At 34.8% G+C, this 17254-nt stretch overlaps 2 protein-coding genes across 2 annotated transcripts; both read left to right on the top strand.

The window, feature by feature from the left end:
- The first annotated feature begins 7362 nt into the window (after positions 1–7362).
- Positions 7363–10414, top strand: LOC122024865 (BTB/POZ domain-containing protein At1g55760-like). The gene is made up of 4 exons (XM_042583587.1): positions 7363–7768; positions 7997–8145; positions 8218–8336; positions 9584–10414. Exons 1-4 carry the CDS (start codon positions 7659–7661, stop codon positions 10184–10186), a joined length of 981 nt encoding a protein of 326 aa, XP_042439521.1. The 5' UTR covers positions 7363–7658; the 3' UTR covers positions 10187–10414.
- A 1494-nt stretch (positions 10415–11908) lies between these two features.
- Positions 11909–16115, top strand: LOC122024582 (ras-related protein RABB1c). The gene is made up of 6 exons (XM_042583237.1): positions 11909–12164; positions 12690–12829; positions 14043–14125; positions 14207–14411; positions 14509–14577; positions 15854–16115. Exons 1-6 carry the CDS (start codon positions 12119–12121, stop codon positions 15944–15946), a joined length of 636 nt encoding a protein of 211 aa, XP_042439171.1. The 5' UTR covers positions 11909–12118; the 3' UTR covers positions 15947–16115.
- The last annotated feature ends 1139 nt before the right edge of the window (positions 16116–17254 follow it).

The raw sequence follows: 17254 nt of genomic DNA, 5'->3' as shown, positions 1-17254 counted from the left end.
AATGAGATGGAACCGTCATATATCTAATATCTAGCACCACTATTTAAGTAAAATACATACTCTAACTGGGATCTAGAATTATCCTTATCAGTTTGAAAGCTTGCATCACTATAACCTTTTATAGCGAGCTCCTCATCACCTCCAAATATCAAGAAATATTCTTTCGTTCTTCTCAATTACTTAAGAATATTCTTAACTGTTATCTAGTGACCTTCACCTGGATCTGACTAATATCTGCTCATCATGCTTGATGCATACAAGACATCAAGGCGAGTACAAAGCATGACGTACATGATAGACCCTATAGTAGATACATAAGGAATCTGATCCATGCTGTCTTTTTTTCCTTAGAAGAGGGGCATTGAGTCTTCGAAAGGCTCACATTATGTGACATCGGCAAGAATCCCTTCTTGGAATTCTACATGGCGAAACAATTAAGCCTCTTATCAATATATGTACTCTAACTTAGACCAAACAATCTTTTAGATCTATCTCTATAGATTTTGATGCCTAAAATATAAGTTATTTCACCTAAGCCCTTCATTAAGAAACAATTCCCAACCCATGTCTTCATAGACTGCAGTGTAGGGATATCATTTCTAATGTTAAGTATGTCATCTATATAAAGACAAGAAAGATGATTGTGCTCCCACTAACCCTTTTATAGACATAAGGTTTATCTTCATTTTTTATGAAATCAAATGTTTTGATAGCATCATTGAATCAAAAATTCTAGCTTCGAGAAACTTGCTTTAATCTATAAATTGACTTTTACAACTTACATACCTTTCTAGCATCCTTTGGATCTACAAAACCCTCAGTTTGTATCATGTACACATCCTCAAGTAGATTTCTATTCAGAAATGTAGTTTTGACATCTATCTGTCAGATCTCATAATCATGGTAAGTGACAATAGCAAGCATGATCCGAATAGACTTAAGCATTACAACTAATAAAAAGGTTTCATTATAGTCTATACCATGAATCTTCTTGAATCCTTTAGTCATCAATCTACCTTTATAGGTATGCATAAGACCATCCATATCAGTCTTTACTTTGAATACCCACTTACACCCAATGAGTTTGATCCGTTCAGGTGGATCAACCAAAGTTCAAACTTGGTTAGTGTACATGGATTCCATTTCAGATCTCATGAGCTCTAGCTATTTCTCAGAATCTGGGCTCATAGCAGCTTCCTAATAAGATGTAGGCTCATTGAGACCAACAAGCACTACATCACCATGATCAAACAAGAGAAAAGAATATCTTTCAGATTGACAACGTAATCTATCAGATCTGCGTAGCACTTGTTCTACTTGAATGGGTTGTTGCTCCACAACTACTTGTAGTGTAACAGAATCATGATCCACAGCAATTTCCATTAAGGCCTCAGTGTTTGTTTGTGTATCTTGAATTTCTTCAAGATTGACTTTACTCCCACTAGCTCTTCTAGAAATAAAATTTCTTTCTAGAAAAACATCATTTCTAGCAACAAATATTTTACCTTGTGTGAGATCATAAATGTGATATCTCTTCGTTTCCTTAGGATATCCTATAAAATAGCACTTATCTGATTTAGATCCTAGTTTCTCTGAAACTTGACATTAAACGTAAACCTCACAATCCTAAATTTTTATAAAAGACATTTTGGGACTCTTTTGGATCTATATCGTATATGGTGTCTTTAGTACCGCCTAAGATGAAACACGGTTAAATATGAAAGCAGTCGTCTCTAGAATATATCCCTATAAGGAAATAGGAAGATCTGTATAACTCATCATTGATTGTACCATATCTAATAAAGTATGATTTCTTCTTTCTGATACATCATTCTACTGTGGTGTCCAGGTGGAGTGAGTTGAGATATGATCCCAAACTCAACGAGATAATCATAAAACTCTTGGCTAAGGTATTCCCCACCTTGATTTAATCAAAGTATCTTAATACACATTCCAAGTTGGTATTGTACTTCATTCTTGAATTCTTTCAACTTTTTAAATAATTCAGATATACAGATAGTCATATCTACTAAAATCATCAGTAAAGGTAATGAAATATTGATAGCCTCCTCTAGCTGCTATATTGAAATAGCCGCATACATCAATATGTATGAGTCCTAACAAATTATTAGCTCTTTCACTATGTCAACTAAATAGAGTCTTTGTCATCTTGCCTAGTAGACAAGATTCACATACCTCATATGATTCAAAATCAAATGAGTTTAAAAGTTCATCCTTATGGAGTTATGATATGTGATTTTCATTTATGTGACCCAAGTAACAATGCGAGAGATATGTTTGGTTTGGATCATTAGATTTGAATCATTTGGTATTTATATTATAGATTGAGTTTTTAAAGTCTAGAACATAGAGTCCATTCATAAGATATACACTACAATAGAATATTTCATTGAAATGAATATAACAACATTTGTCTTTTATTACAAATGAAAAACCTTTCTTGTCTAAAGAAGAAACAGAGATAATGTTCTTAGTTAAAATATGCACATAACAACACTTTTCAAGTTTTAAAATAAGTCCACTGGGCAAAGATAAGGAATATGTTCCTAAAGCTATAGCAGTAACCCTTGCACCATTGTCTACTCATAGGTCCACTTTACCCTTCGTCAATGATTTACTATTTCTCAACCCCTGCACATTTGTATAAATGTGAGATGTACAACTGGTATCTAATACTCATGAAGAAGAAATAGATAGATTGACTTCTATAACATATATACTTAAGGTAGAAGTCTCACTTCTCTTCCTTTTGACTTTCTCTAGGTATAATTTGTAGTTCCTCTTTCAGTGTCCAATCTCACCGCAATGGAAGCAGATTCCTTCCTTAGTCACCCCACCTTTGGGCTTCAATGCATGAGACTTACCCTTGTCTTTGGCCTGGGTCATACCCTTACCTTTGGGTTGTCGTTTGCCTTTACCTTTTTGCACCATCAAAATGGTACAAGGTTTTTCCTTTTAAGGTTGGGTTCAACAGTTCTCAACATACTTAACATCTCAAGCAATAACTTGTCAATTTCGTTTATGTTGTAGTTCGTGATAAATTGATTATAGCTCTCAGGTAACAACTGCAGAACAAGGTCAGTGGTCAATTCTTGGCCCAAGGAAATCTCAATCTTTTAAGGTTCTCAACACATCCAATCATTTTAAGTACATGAGTTCCTACGAGACTTCTCTTTTACATCTCGCATTGAAACAAGGCTTTAAATATCTCAAACCTCTCATGCCTTACTTGCCCCTGATATAATTATCTAAGATGTTTAACCATATTATGAGCATCCATATTCTCATGTTGCTTCTAAAGCTTAGAATTCATGGTTGTAAGAATAAGACATGACACATCTAATGTATCAACTTGATGCTTCTTATAAGCATCCTTATCCACACGTAGTAGTGATGGCGGGTGGTTCAGGAATAACTTGCTTTAGGACGTATAGTTTTCGTTCTTGCTTGAGGATAATTCTCAAGTTTCTATACGAGTCCAAGAAATTAGTTCATTGAGCTGGTTCTTATCAAGGATATATCGTAGAGAGAGATAATATTTGATGTACTAGACTATGGTTATCTACAACAATAAAATATAGAAATAAGTATCATATTCAAATCATTTAATTAGGCCTTTAAATAAATGATTCTTCCACTGAATTGGAAGGCATACTAGGAGCAAGTAATGACATTCAAGTGGGACTAGATCCATATTATACCTCATCTTAAGTTAGTTTTGGCTAATCGCCCAAAACTTAGTACAACTTAGATAGGTAACATTTACCAATTACGTCATCTACAACTCTTGTATTGTTGGGTGAACAAAACTATTTATTCGTTTGCACATCTTATAAAATCCATATTATAACTCATCTTAAGTTAGCTTTGGCTAATCATCCAAGACTAGTATAATTTGAATTACATCGTATAGGATATGCTTCTAAATTCTCAATCCAATTGAGGTAACTTAGTTAAGTCGCACCCAAAGTCCAATAATCAGGTATTACAATTGTCCTGTCGCACTCTACCAAAATAAATTGAGTCACTTTGCTTTGGCAAAATTGACTACAATTGATCGAGCTAGTAGTGAATATCGAACTTTGGTAGGCATATGAAAAAGACCTAATTATAATTAAACTACACATGTATCGCATACAATCATGGCATACATCAACATATACGCTAAAATAGAACGTGACGTGATTATGGCCACATCTACTACGATCTTCTCAAGCCAATGATAAGATTGAAAGGTCAACTAAAGTAAAAGCATCTTCTCTAAGTGCTTCCTTAGTCATCGTGTGTTGTTGTTCTTCTCCCTTTTTCACCATCGTCCAGTAGACTAGCTCTTTTAAAATTTATACATTACAAAATCTAAAGAAAACTCAAGTTACATTCGAGGGTAGTATAAATTTACAACATAAATAAAAGAGATGAAGGCATGACACACATATCGTATTATAAATTACAATATACACACACATACATCCAATCACATTGGGTTAAAAGGTCATAATCATGCACCATGTCATATAACATTCATAATAGATCTGTAGCATATACTTTACTATAATTTTAATAACAAATTATGAGCCGCAATGCCACGGCGGTCCCGCTAGCCGATTACCGGGCGGGGGTCAAGGGGGCAGTGCCCCTTGTGAGGTTTTAGGGGGCAGCACCCTTGCGAGGTTTCAGGGGGCAGCACCCCCAAAGCAAATTATTTTACAAACTCATTTAAATAAGTTGTTGCTATACCTAAGACCATTACATACCTCAGACCAACAAAACTTTTCATAGCAATTTGTATATTTTACACAATCTATCTCAATAAATTTCAACTTGAGACCACCCATAGTCATGTATGTTTCTGTCGAACGAAATCCGACTATAGCATGCGTTCATAACCCGTATGAAGATGCTATATCCTTTAGTTCGTTCAACATAAAACAAATACTCATAACATGATGGAAATCATAATAAAAGCCTCATGCAGTGTCTATATCACATATTGAAACATTACTACAACATAGTATAGGCCTTCGCAAGTGGCTCTGATACCACTGTAAGGATCTTGAGCGTAAAATAATACAAGCACAGCGAAATAAATAACAAGATCCTTTCCAGAAGATCCATATGAAAGAAACCGTATACTAGTTATGATAAGAGTTATACCTTTGTTGTGTAAATATGAACTCCCGACAGCAACTCTATCCTCGGTGGATCTCATTGCGATCAAGTGATCATGCTTCTACGGTATCAACACGAACACATTCCTTCCGTCTCATGAACTCACGATTTTGAGAACCAACTTTGTGGTGCTAGCCACTTAGAGGGTTCGACCAAATAGGAAGAATGAGAAAGAGGACTTGAAGATCAAGAGCCTCTTATGAAAAATGAGCTCAAAAGATTTTTTTATATTTTTCAAGGAATACCAAGAGTCTTTGCCTTTTGGTCTTCTTTGAATAATGATATCAATTAATCTCTATTAATCTACATTATTCTCTTAATAGGTTGGATTTAGTATATTAGATTAACTATTAACCCAATAAACTATTAACCCAATAGTCTAATTATTTTATAATTGGCTCTTAGGCTAATACGAATAGCTGGGTGGTGACAATGCGCGCTGCGTGAGGAGTGACAACACAAAGACAAGATTCTTAAATAGGGATAAAATTGGAATAAAATATTTTTGAGTTCCTCTCCCCCTTTCTTACACCCCAAATCGGGGTGTAAGAAATTGTGTTGATTCATGAGCATGCAAGGGTAAAGTTTATTATCTCTCCTCTCCCCCTCCTTAATTCACTATATCTCAAACAATGGTTAAAATTCTTCTTCCCCTTCTCTCTCCTTCTCTCACCCTCTTCCAAACATAGTCAGAGATCATTTTTTTTTAACTATTCTTACTTTTTTTTTATCAATGCTAGGTATATTTAGATTAGACCGACTAATCCTGGGGTGATTGATTTAGCTCCACGAAAGTTTTCCATCAATTACCAAGGTAAATCAAGAGACATTAGCACTAGGAGGTCCATCAGCTCAGTATTGTTAGGTCTCCCAACCATTAAAAAAAATTCATCAATTAATTTATCGAAACTGACATTTGATCCTTGAAAAACTAAAAAGCCACTTTGATATTGCATCATTACTCAGGGGCTTGGTATGTCTTCCCCTATGTCTTGGCCGCTGCACTAATGGTTAGTCGTCACTCGTGATTTATCTCCTCTGTGTTAGCCCGAGGGTAGATTGACAGAGACACTGGGGGCAAATGAATCATCCTTTTTACCACGTTACTAGGGTTGGACTATTTTACTCATAATCCATCTATTTCTTAATTTCAAATATCCATCCTATAATCCTATTGACTTTAGGGATAAATCCAGAAATTAAGATTAAAGGACTTGTACTTAAAGAGGAAGGGATGGGTAGACTTAGGGGTGTAATCAAGCCGAACCAAGTCGAACTCTTAAATGTTTGAATTTGACTCGTTTATAATCGAGCCGAGCTCGAGCTTTATTTAACGAATATATTCATGGCTCACGAGTTCATTCGAATTTTTATCGGACCTAAACGAGCTTAATAAATATAAATTATAAATTTAAATATTCGTTAAAAACTAAATTATATATTTAGAGAAAATTATAATATTCTTATTAAAATTTATAATTTTATTCTAATAAATAAATTTAATATACTTGTCTATATATTTCATAAGTATAGTGTAAAATCTAAAAATTCAATATCAAAACTATTATTTTTATATTTAAAAGTTGATTCATGAGCTTAACGAACATGTTCGCGAGCTAACGAGTCGAATATTGTGAAGATTGAGCTTGATTTATTTATCTTAATGAGCCTCATTAAACAAGCTTAAATGAGCTTTTATCGAATCGAATTTCGAATATATCATGAGTGACTTAGTTGATTTATACCCCTGGTAGACTTTGAGTATGCAAGGCTGAGGTTTAGTGGTTAAGTAAAAAACTTAGTAATAAAAAAATATTTTTATAGTTAAATTCTAAGTAGATGTGGAGGCCACAATGGGTCCCATATTAATTGTTTTTATAATTAGTAATTAGTTCATTAATGACCCTTTGAATGAGATTTTATTTGTCATTTTGCTTCCATAAAAAAATAAAATTAAAATTTTTTAAAAAAAGTGCTCCTACATTTAATAATTATATTACTAGTTTATAAATTTATCATAAATTTATATATTTCTCATATTTTATAAAATCTATTTGTCATAAAATTCATAATTAAAAATAAAATAAAATAATTAGCAAAAATAAAATCCCTTATGATTAATAAAATTGACAATTTAGCAATCATCTACAATTTTATATAAATATTGAAGCTTCAAGCTTCAGACTTTGGCAATGGCGGAGGCCAATAAAAGAAGCGCCTGTGCTCCCTCTCTCTCCCCACTCCATCTTGATCTATGGCGTAGAAGCGATTGCTTGTGAGCTTTGCGTGCTGGACTACTCAACGGGTTCGCGGTTTCCTTGCCCTCGTTCGCCTACTTCTGTGCCGTTGATTGAGGAGACTGGATTGTGGGAGAGCAACAGGTGAAGCTGGGGAAGGCGGCGGAGCTGCTGGCGATCATTGATTGCATCAATGAGGTCACCGCAGCCATCTCGGCGGCGTCGGCGAGGATGAGCAACCGGGTGGAAACAACGCCGCGGCTCGCCCAGTGGAGGATCGACTCCCTCTCCCCTTTCTCCTATCGCAAGTCCGATCCCTTCAAGATAGGCCTCTGGAACTGGTACCAAAACCCTTATCCTTCCCCTAAACCCCTAGTTTTCGATCCGATCTACAATTTTGTTATTGCTGCGCGATCAGCTAAGACCATTTAGGGGTTCCTTGTGGTTTCTACAGCTTTGCGGTTTGAGTTCTCTGCTTAATATTTGTATATGTTGAATAGATGCTTCCTTAGATCTAGTTTGGAATTGGAATTGGAATTTTTCTTCTTCTGTTTGACTTTGTTGTACAGGTACCTTGTAGTTGCGAAGAACAAGCAACTTTTTGTAAAGCTATATCCTGAGGGTTCAAGCTTGACAAGGGAGAAACCACCTATTGCTTCATTAACCATCAAAATTGTTTCCCTATCCGTGCCAAATCGCAACACCCTGATCCATCCAGGTCTGGTTTTGTTACTAAGAGAGGATAGACCTTCAATCTTTAATTTGTATTAAAACCCTGATCTATGTGCAGGGATTTCTGATAAGCTTCTAAAGACCAGTGACGACTGTATATGGGCCGTTGACACCTTGTTTACAGGTAGATTCATCATCGACGTTGAGTTCCTTGATCTAAAGATCATCCCTCCATCAGTAAGTTGTGTGTGCTACTTGTTTATGTGGGGAGGAAAATAGTTGTTTGATCCGAACCTTTACGCGTATAACTATAGAAGTAGGTGGTGAATCAAAGTAGGCCGTTTAAACTGTGAGCTTTCACATTACACAAATGTTTAAACCTAGATCGTAGTCTAATGGTGACATACTAACTAACTAAATTGTTCTGAGTGTTATTGTTCCTCATTTCCTTTTTGATACGTACTTTCATCAAGAAGCACATGCACCTTGCACTCTTTGCTTCATTTTTTCCTCCTTTGTGTGTGCTACTGGTTTATGTGGGGAGGAAAATAGTTGTTTGATCCTAAGCTTTACGCGTAGAACTATAGAAGTAGGTGGTGAATCAAAGTATGCCGTTTCAACTAGGGTTGTAAACGAGTCAAGCCGAGTAAAACTTTGTGATGTTCAAACTTACCTAACGAAGCCGAGCTTAAAATGAACCAAGCTGTTGAAATGAATGTTTAAGCTTGGCTTGGTTTCTTTTTTATGAGCTTGAGGTTAGTTCGTTTAGATGTTATCGAGCTCTCAATTCAAGTTTATTTGATTGTTTGAAACTTTTGCATTTTAAGCTTGTTTAGTTGGTTATTGAGCTTGATAATACAAGTTTTTTTTGTTTATTTAGCATGTTAATAAGAATTTTATTCATGAACATTGTTCATAAACTTTGTTCATAAGGATTGTGCACGAATATTATTCACGAATATTAACGAGTTGAACACACATGTGTTCAAGCTTATTCATTTAATTGATCTTGTGTGTATAGAACGAACATAAACAAACTCTTATCAAGCCAAACACTAAATTTGTTCATGAACGTTCGATTCATTTACAACCCTAGTGTCAATTGAGCTTTCGCATTACACAAATGTTTCAATGTAGATCATAGTCTAATGGTGACATACTAACTAACTTGTTTTGAGTGGATATGAACTTCTTCATACTTTGATTGTTTTCAACATCTTGTCATTTGGAATGAGGGAAAGAAACTGACAGGAAGGCAAGTGTTTAGACCCGGAAATGAACGAATTGCCATCCCTGTTAACAAGGAGATTTCTCTTTTTGGTTTCATCTTGTGTTTAAGGAGCATGTCATCAAATCATTTCTCTCGATAACTTAATCTGGGAAGCTATATTTCTTTCCCTTTTGCCTAGTTGCTTGAACTGCTACTTAATTCTACTGTTTGGTGAGCCATTTGCCATTTCTTCATTGTGTTTTGTGTGGTTCAGGGTGGTGAGCCTGCCTCCATCTGGACCAGTTACCAGGTTGCGAAGCACACTGAAGCTGTCGCCCTCAACTCACTCGGAAGGATGCTAACGCAGGGCATCCACACTGATATCACAATCAATGTCGCTGACGGTAGCATAGGTGCACACAGAGCTATCCTCGCCACAAGATCCCCCGTTTTCCGCAGCATGTTCTATCACGACCTCAGGGAGAAAGAACTTTCCACTATCAACATCTCTGACATGTCCTTTGATGCTTGCCAAGCATTCCTCAACTACATCTACGGCAACATCCAGGCTGAAGAGTTCATGATCCACCGCATTGCGCTCCTCCAAGCTGCCAACAAGTATGATATCTCTGACCTAAAGGAGGCGTGCCACGAGAGCCTGGTAGAAGACATTGATACTGGGAATGTCCTTGAGAGGTTCCAAGTTGCCCATCTCCACCAATTGCCCAAGCTAAAGAGCAGCTGCATCCGATACCTGGTGAATTTCGGCAAAATCTATGAGATCCTCAAAGATTTCAATGAATTTATGCAGAGCGCTGACAGAGAACTGATAGCGGAACTGTTTCAGGAGCTTCTTGCTGTCTGGAAGGGTTTATGAATTGCTGAAACCTTTAGTGAGTGAAGCCAAAATGGTTCTCAATGGTGTGATTAGTATGCGTGAGTGATTCTTTTTATTTGGATCTCATTGTATTGTGTACAAAAGGGGTTGCTGAAAATGCTGTATAGAAATTTACTATGATGAACTGTATAGATTCCTTGGATAAAAAAAAACAGATGTATATTTTGATTTGAGCAAGTAAAATGAGCAAGAACTATCATATGAGCATTTCTCTTTCATTTCTTTTAATCAAAAGTGTTCCATCCTATTAGCCTCCTTTAAAAAATGTCACAGCTGACCTCAAATATACTAATCAATATTATTATCTCCTTGAATCGAACGATGAGTTATATGAACATGATAAATCCGCGTTGTAACAATTATGATTTTGTAGTTGTTATCGTAGTTATAAAATCTACAGTATCGTAACAGTTATATTGTGAATATTAGGTGAATAGATCAAATCTATGTTATAACATTTATGAAATCATAATATTATCGAATATGTCAAGTCTACTCAAAAGATTTAAACTTAAAATCGGTATGTCAAACAATTAAAATCAATCGAATATTATAAAGGGAGATACTGATTTACTATAAGGGATGTTTCTTTGGAAATTGACTTCGGAATTTGTATAAATTATATATTGAAAATTTACGGTAAATTAGAGAAAAATATCTAAAATAGAGAAAATACTATCTATCGCTAGGATTAATGTAGCAAAGTCGATTATTAAAAAACTCAATCACAATGTTAACTTTGCATGCAATCCCCATGTCCAAAAAACTTTGTTTCCACTTCCTGCATGCAAAGTATTACTTGTTTCAACTCCCTCATGCAAATATTGATACCTAAATTGCCCCTCAGATTTTTTAGGTACAAAAATTTTAAAATTGAGTACAAAAAGTCCAAAAATGAGTATAATTCTTCTTAAAGTTAGTACTTTATATTAAAAATCGAGTATATTTTCTATCAAAATTGTTTCTCTTATTTTTTAGGTATAAAAAGTCTAAAAATAAGTATAATGCATGTTAAATTCAGCACTTTACATTATAATTTAGTACTCTATATTAGGATCGAGTATATTTTCTATCGAAATTAACCCTCATATTTTTCGGTACAAATAGTCTAAAAATGAGTATAATTCCTATTAAATTCAACACATTAAACTAAAATCGAGTATATTTTGAGGTGAAAAAAGAATCGTACTCAATTTGATAGAAAATATACTAGATTCTAAGTTAATATATTTAATTTAAGAGGATTTATACTGATTTTTAGACTTTTGTACCTAAAAATATCATGGGCAATTAGGTAAAGATGTTTAATTGGGGAGTGAAAACAAATATTTTCATGGATGGGGACTGCATGTAAAGATTTGTTTGCCAATAGGGACTGCATGCAAAATTACCCAATTTACGATAAATTAGAGAAAAATATCTAAAATAGAGAAAATATTATCTATCGCTAGGATTAATGTAGCAAAGTCGATTATTAAAAAAAAATATTTTTATATATTTTGTAAATCTATTTGATCAATTAGTGAATTTATAAGTTTTATATATATATATATATATTATTCACAGCCGACTCAAGCGGAGTTGCTTGCGCCGAAACTTTCCACCACCCAAAGTATACCCTGTATGTTAAAGGCTCCGAACGTGGGCTCCACTTTAACCGATGAGAAAAGTCCTCAGAGTACCTTAAATGCCAGCGTGCACGAAGCGGTTTCGCGGATTCATTACTTCGGAAGCCACGCGAATGCGAAGCGTCTCCTCCGCCGCTTTCTCTCTTGCGATCGCCGAGGAAGCACCCAAAGCCACTGCGGCCGCCGTCTCCTCCTCCGTTTCCGATCTATTCGAGTTGCTTTCTGAGTTCCTTTCTTCCTCGATCTCGATCTCGTAGCTGGGTGGTTGAGGATCGGAGGGAGGATGTCGTACGCTTACCTCTTCAAGTACATCATCATCGGTGACACAGGTAATTTCTTCCCGCTCCTCCCTAGTGTTTGCAAATTTGTCACCGTGGTAAGATCCGTTCGTGCTATGGATTTGTTTGGTGTTTTGATTCTCGTTCTTCGACTTCCCGTTGTCTGCGACCACAATTGTGCTCATCTGAAGCATGCCTCTTCATTGCTGGAAAGGTATCGCACTCTGTTTACGGATTTTTATTCAGATCTAGTGATTGGCTTGCAATTTTCCGTTCTGCTATGTTCTATTAGTCAATTCTTATTTCTTTTTTTTTTGTCTTTCATGCATTGCGTTTTCAGCATTGAAAATCCTCTTATAGATCCATCATGTTAGTCTTTTTCTTGCTGAGTACAATTTACTTGAGGTGACTTTGATTTTTGTTAGGTTGTCTTTTTCTTCTTTGGATTAACTAACTTCTAAAATAATTGTTTTTTTTCCACTGTCTAGTTGTATGTGGATACTGTGAAAGATAACCATACTAGTGTTGAATATAACTCCGAAAGAAGGTTGTTTTTACTGGTTTTTCTCTTTACAGGAGTGGGGAAATCATGCCTTCTTTTGCAGTTCACTGACAAGCGCTTCCAACCAGTGCATGATCTGACAATTGGTGTGGAATTTGGGGCTAGAATGATCAATATAGACAACAAGCCCATTAAGTTGCAGATATGGGACACAGTTGGTTTCTACTTCTCCCTGTATTTATTTCTCATTATCATCTATGTAGATATATCTATATAAATGCTTGAAAAGGAAAATATGTCTTCTTTTCTTTTCTGAACATTTCACACATTTTGCTTGATATTTGTATCTGCCTTCAGTGATTTTGTTGTAAGAATCTCTAAGATGCAAGTGCAACTATGTTCCTTGAATCCTTGCAAAACTTAATGACGAGCAGACGAGCCTTGAACCCCACCATCAGCGCCTGATGTTTTACAAACATTATACATGTAAATATCTAGATTGGTGTCTTTCTTAACGGCTCAGGCTTTTTGGATAATTGGTGAGCCTATCTCAGTCTTATCCTAGTATCAGAGAATGAGATCCTGTGGTTGAATCCTACCAATGCCATTAATATATATAGTCAAGTTGATTCTGTTTATGTAGCAAGCTTGGGCCAGCCTCTTCTTATCAGCTACACATGAGGGAGGGTGCTTAGTGATCCCTTTCCTAATAACTTTGACTTTTATCTTATTTGTCAGTCAGTCAAGTTCCATACGATATTTACTTTTCCGGAAGAATGTCTATTTTTGTCGTCTGTTGTTTTTTCTCCTGGATGATTCTGTTTTTATTTCAATTAATAAATCACTCAGTATCTACTTCCAGTGACTAAATCTTTACAAGAATAGATGTTAAATTGCTTGTTTGTCTATGCTGGCGCATGTTACATCATAAATGACAAAATAAACCATAGTTTAGCCTGTTGGAAGGCATGCCCACTTGCTTGCTGGATGAAAACCTATTAGGAAATCTTCAGCTGATGAAGAGAGCTAATCTGGTGCCACTTGAAGCAGCAATAGTGAAGTGACTTGACAATGCAAAAAGAAGGCAAGTTGGAATAAATATGATAGTACTCTTTGGCACTCCCATACACTGAAAATTTGAAATTAGGTTTATTCACTACCTGTGTATTTTCCTGGTATGTGCCTCTTTTAATTGTCCTGCTTCTACCTCTTTTATGTGCTTCCTTGTGGCAGTAGGAACATACACCATATATCTTATCTAGGGGTCTTAGCATTTTCATATTTAACTTAAAAAATGGTACTACTGTCAGTCGTAGATCTAACTACACTGGTGATATTTATTTATTCATTTGCATGACATACACAGTTATATTTTCTGTTGAGTTGTATTTGCCGATTTACTTTGGTTGATTTTTCAAACATTGCAGGCTGGTCAAGAATCTTTTAGATCAATTACAAGATCTTATTATAGGGGTGCTGCAGGTGCCCTGCTTGTATATGATATCACCAGGTATCAATTCGAGGTGCATTATCTTTTGATTTAAAGGACATTTTAGGTGCTTATGTTTTGTACCTTTCTACTAATTGTCAGGAGGGAGACATTCAATCATCTTGCTAGCTGGTTAGAAGACGCAAGGCAACATGCCAATGCTAATATGACGATTATGCTGATTGGCAATAAGTGTGATTTGGCTCACAGAAGAGCTGTGAGCACCGAGGAAGGTGAACAGTTTGCCAAGGAGCACGGTTTAATCTTCATGGAGGCATCTGCCAAAACAGCACAGAATGTTGAGGAGGTGAAACAGCTTTTTTAATTTTCCTTCAAATCATCTTACCCTTTCTTCTACTAACTTTTGGATACAAATTCACTCTATGAAATTCCTTGCATCATAGGCTTTTATTAAAACTGCTGCAACGATATACAAGAAAATTCAGGATGGTGTCTTTGATGTTTCAAATGAGGTAAGATGTGAATATACTACCACTAGCATAGAAAATTGAAGCCACACAAAGCTCTTCGCCCTTTTTTTTTTTTTTTTTTTTGAGAAAATACTTATTCTCATTGGTGGTGTTATTTTATCCTCTTTCATGGCCCAAAATTTCAAATTGTTTGATTTTGCATCTGTTGAGATGTCTGAAAAACTGAAGCAATAGAACTCTATTTAACATATCTCGCATGACATCGTGTGCGGTTTGTTGGTACTTATGCATACATGACAAATGTTATTTAGCCATTTCGAACATAGCTTTAGAAATAACTGCTCTACCTACATATTCTGTATTCTGCTCATTCAATAAAGTATACAACCTAGTGACATCCAACATCCTTCCCATATCCACTTAGTTTATTGTTTTTTATTAAACGATAGAATTCAAAAAATTTTAGGAAAAAAATAGAAGGATCCCCTTATTATCCTATTTGTCTAAAGGGTGGTTCTTTTCGAAAAAATATCAAAATATCGCCCTAGCATATTCTTATCCCAAAAATACTCTGATTCCAGCATTGTTGTAGCAGTTATGCTGTGGCTGCCACAACATATAGTACCTACAATATTTCTGGTACAATGTATTTAAATAAACCGGCTCAACTTAATCAAAATTACTTTATATCAAAATTCTTTATCAATTTAGCTAAAATTACTTTCAACTTAGTCAAAATTGGATCAATACTGTTGTAGCAGTTGTGGACAATAGCTGCTACAATTATAGCAACGTCCTAGCTACTACAACTTGTAGCAATTAGACAGCCGTTACAATAAATTTGAAGTGATTTTAATCAGTTTGGGCAATTTTGACCATGTTTGTAAAGAGTATTTTAATATAAAAGTGTTCCATGTGTAATGATTTTGATCGAGTTGAATTAAAAAGAAAATATAACCAACCGATTTTCTTGAACACTTGGTAGCAATTACATCATAGCTACTACAATAGTGTTATAAATAGGGGTATTTTCAGGATGAAAAATACATTAGGGTGTGACAAAAAGTATAATAAGGGGCCTTTGTCTAAGTTCAAGTTTTGTTAGCTATGCTTCGACATCTTGTTTCAGACTAAAGAACCATGGAATTCGTATTAGATTCACTGAAATATTTCAATCTTTAACCATAAAAAATTGGAGCTAGAACCCTGAAAAGGAATTCCTATAACAATTTTTTATTAGCTTTGCTTCAACATCTTTTGGTATTCAATCTGTCTCTTGCGATAAATATGATGTATCCTAAATTGTTTGTTGTTGCAGTCATATGGAATCAAAGTTGGATACGGAGGGGTTCCTGGTCCATCAGGTGGAAGGGATGTCTCATCTTCTCAAGCTGGTGGTTGCTGCAGCTGAGGTTCCCTTCTCATCATCCTGAACAGGGATGGGATATCTTGTATGTTAAAACTATCCCTTATCTCAGCAATAATCTCTAGACCTTGTTCCCTTTTTCTCGTGTGCATAAGTTGCATGGATTTGAATTGTTCTAATATTTGGATTCTTTTTAAAAATATATATTTATGTATCTTCCTCTGTGCTTCACTGGTGTGGTTGTTTCCTGGCATTTGATTTCTTTTCTAGTATTTGGAGATTTAGGCTACATAGGTTTGGCCAGTAGGAACACAATGTTGTCCATGTGACTCTCACCTTTTCCTTTCGACTTACAAAAATTCTTGGCCAGTAGGAACACAATGTTGCCCCCTCAGATTCGGCTAAAAAGACGCTTTCGCTTCATAATTTTCTAGACCTGATTCCTTTTCTAGTGTGCATAAGTTGTTTGGATTTGAATTTTTCTAGTATTTGAATTCTTTTTTAAATTTTAATTTATGTATCTTCCTGTGTGTTTCACTGGTGTGGTGTTTCTTAGCATTTGATTTCTTCTACTAGTCGGAGTCTTTAGTCCAATTAAAGCTTAGAGTCATTGCTATTAAAGCTGCATAGGTTTGGACAGTAGGAACACAATGGCATAGGAACACAATGTTCCTCCTAGTATTCCATATCTATACCACCTTGCAATAATTTTGATCAAAATTACTAAAGCAAATCATATTAGCATCAAAAGTAATAACTGAAGAAATAAATCAACATCTGTCAAATTCAACTTAAAACGTCTCCACTTCATAACTACTCAATCTTCTCGCTTGACTAAGAAAATATATTAACATAAAAAAAGAAAACAACTGAATAAATAAATCCATTTGACTTAGATTAAAAAGACACTTCAGCTTGACTACTACTTTATCTTGCCATTTGATTGAGTCAAGTTTTTAGAAGAATAATTTTGATTTATTGAAAGTTTTCTAAATTGTTAATTTTTATACTTAATTAGGATTTTTTTAGAATATATATATATATATATATATATATATATATATATATATAAAATATTTTTTTTTAAAAAAAAAGACAAATTTTTATTAGAAAATTTAAGATTTTATTAAAAAAAATTTATAACCTTATAAAGGGTAGATCGAATTATCAAAATATAAAATCACGTGTTGCATCAATTATTATTAGAATTTTCCTCTAAATAACGATAGTATCTTTGTACTGATAGTATAACTTTAACCAAAGTTATTTTGATTTAAACTACTCTAATATATGTTGTTTTGATAAATTAAAAAAGAGATTTGCATGGATAAAAAAAAAAAATTGATTTTCTGT

This window comes from Zingiber officinale, chromosome 9B (genome assembly GCF_018446385.1).
Source record: "Zingiber officinale cultivar Zhangliang chromosome 9B, Zo_v1.1, whole genome shotgun sequence".
Taxonomy (NCBI): Eukaryota; Viridiplantae; Streptophyta; class Magnoliopsida; order Zingiberales; family Zingiberaceae; genus Zingiber; species Zingiber officinale.
Note: the sequence above shows the minus strand (reverse complement) of the source record. Positions and strands in the feature narration are given on the sequence as shown.

What these genes read in the sequence shown, in the direction of transcription:
- LOC122024865 (XM_042583587.1), top strand. Translation starts at nt 7,659, where the DNA reads ATGAGCAACCGGGTGGAAACAACGCCGCGGCTCGCCCAGTGGAGGATC. An exon ending in AAGATAGGCCTCTGGAACTG is followed by an intron (nt 7,769 to 7,996) that starts GTACCAAAACCC and finishes TTTGTTGTACAG; the next exon opens with GTACCTTGTAGTTGCGAAGA. An exon ending in TAAAGATCATCCCTCCATCA is followed by an intron (nt 8,337 to 9,583) that starts GTAAGTTGTGTG and finishes TGTGTGGTTCAG; the next exon opens with GGTGGTGAGCCTGCCTCCAT.
- LOC122024582 (XM_042583237.1), top strand. Translation starts at nt 12,119, where the DNA reads ATGTCGTACGCTTACCTCTTCAAGTACATCATCATCGGTGACACAG. An exon ending in CATCATCATCGGTGACACAG is followed by an intron (nt 12,165 to 12,689) that starts GTAATTTCTTCC and finishes TTCTCTTTACAG; the next exon opens with GAGTGGGGAAATCATGCCTT. An exon ending in CTTGTATATGATATCACCAG is followed by an intron (nt 14,126 to 14,206) that starts GTATCAATTCGA and finishes ACTAATTGTCAG; the next exon opens with GAGGGAGACATTCAATCATC.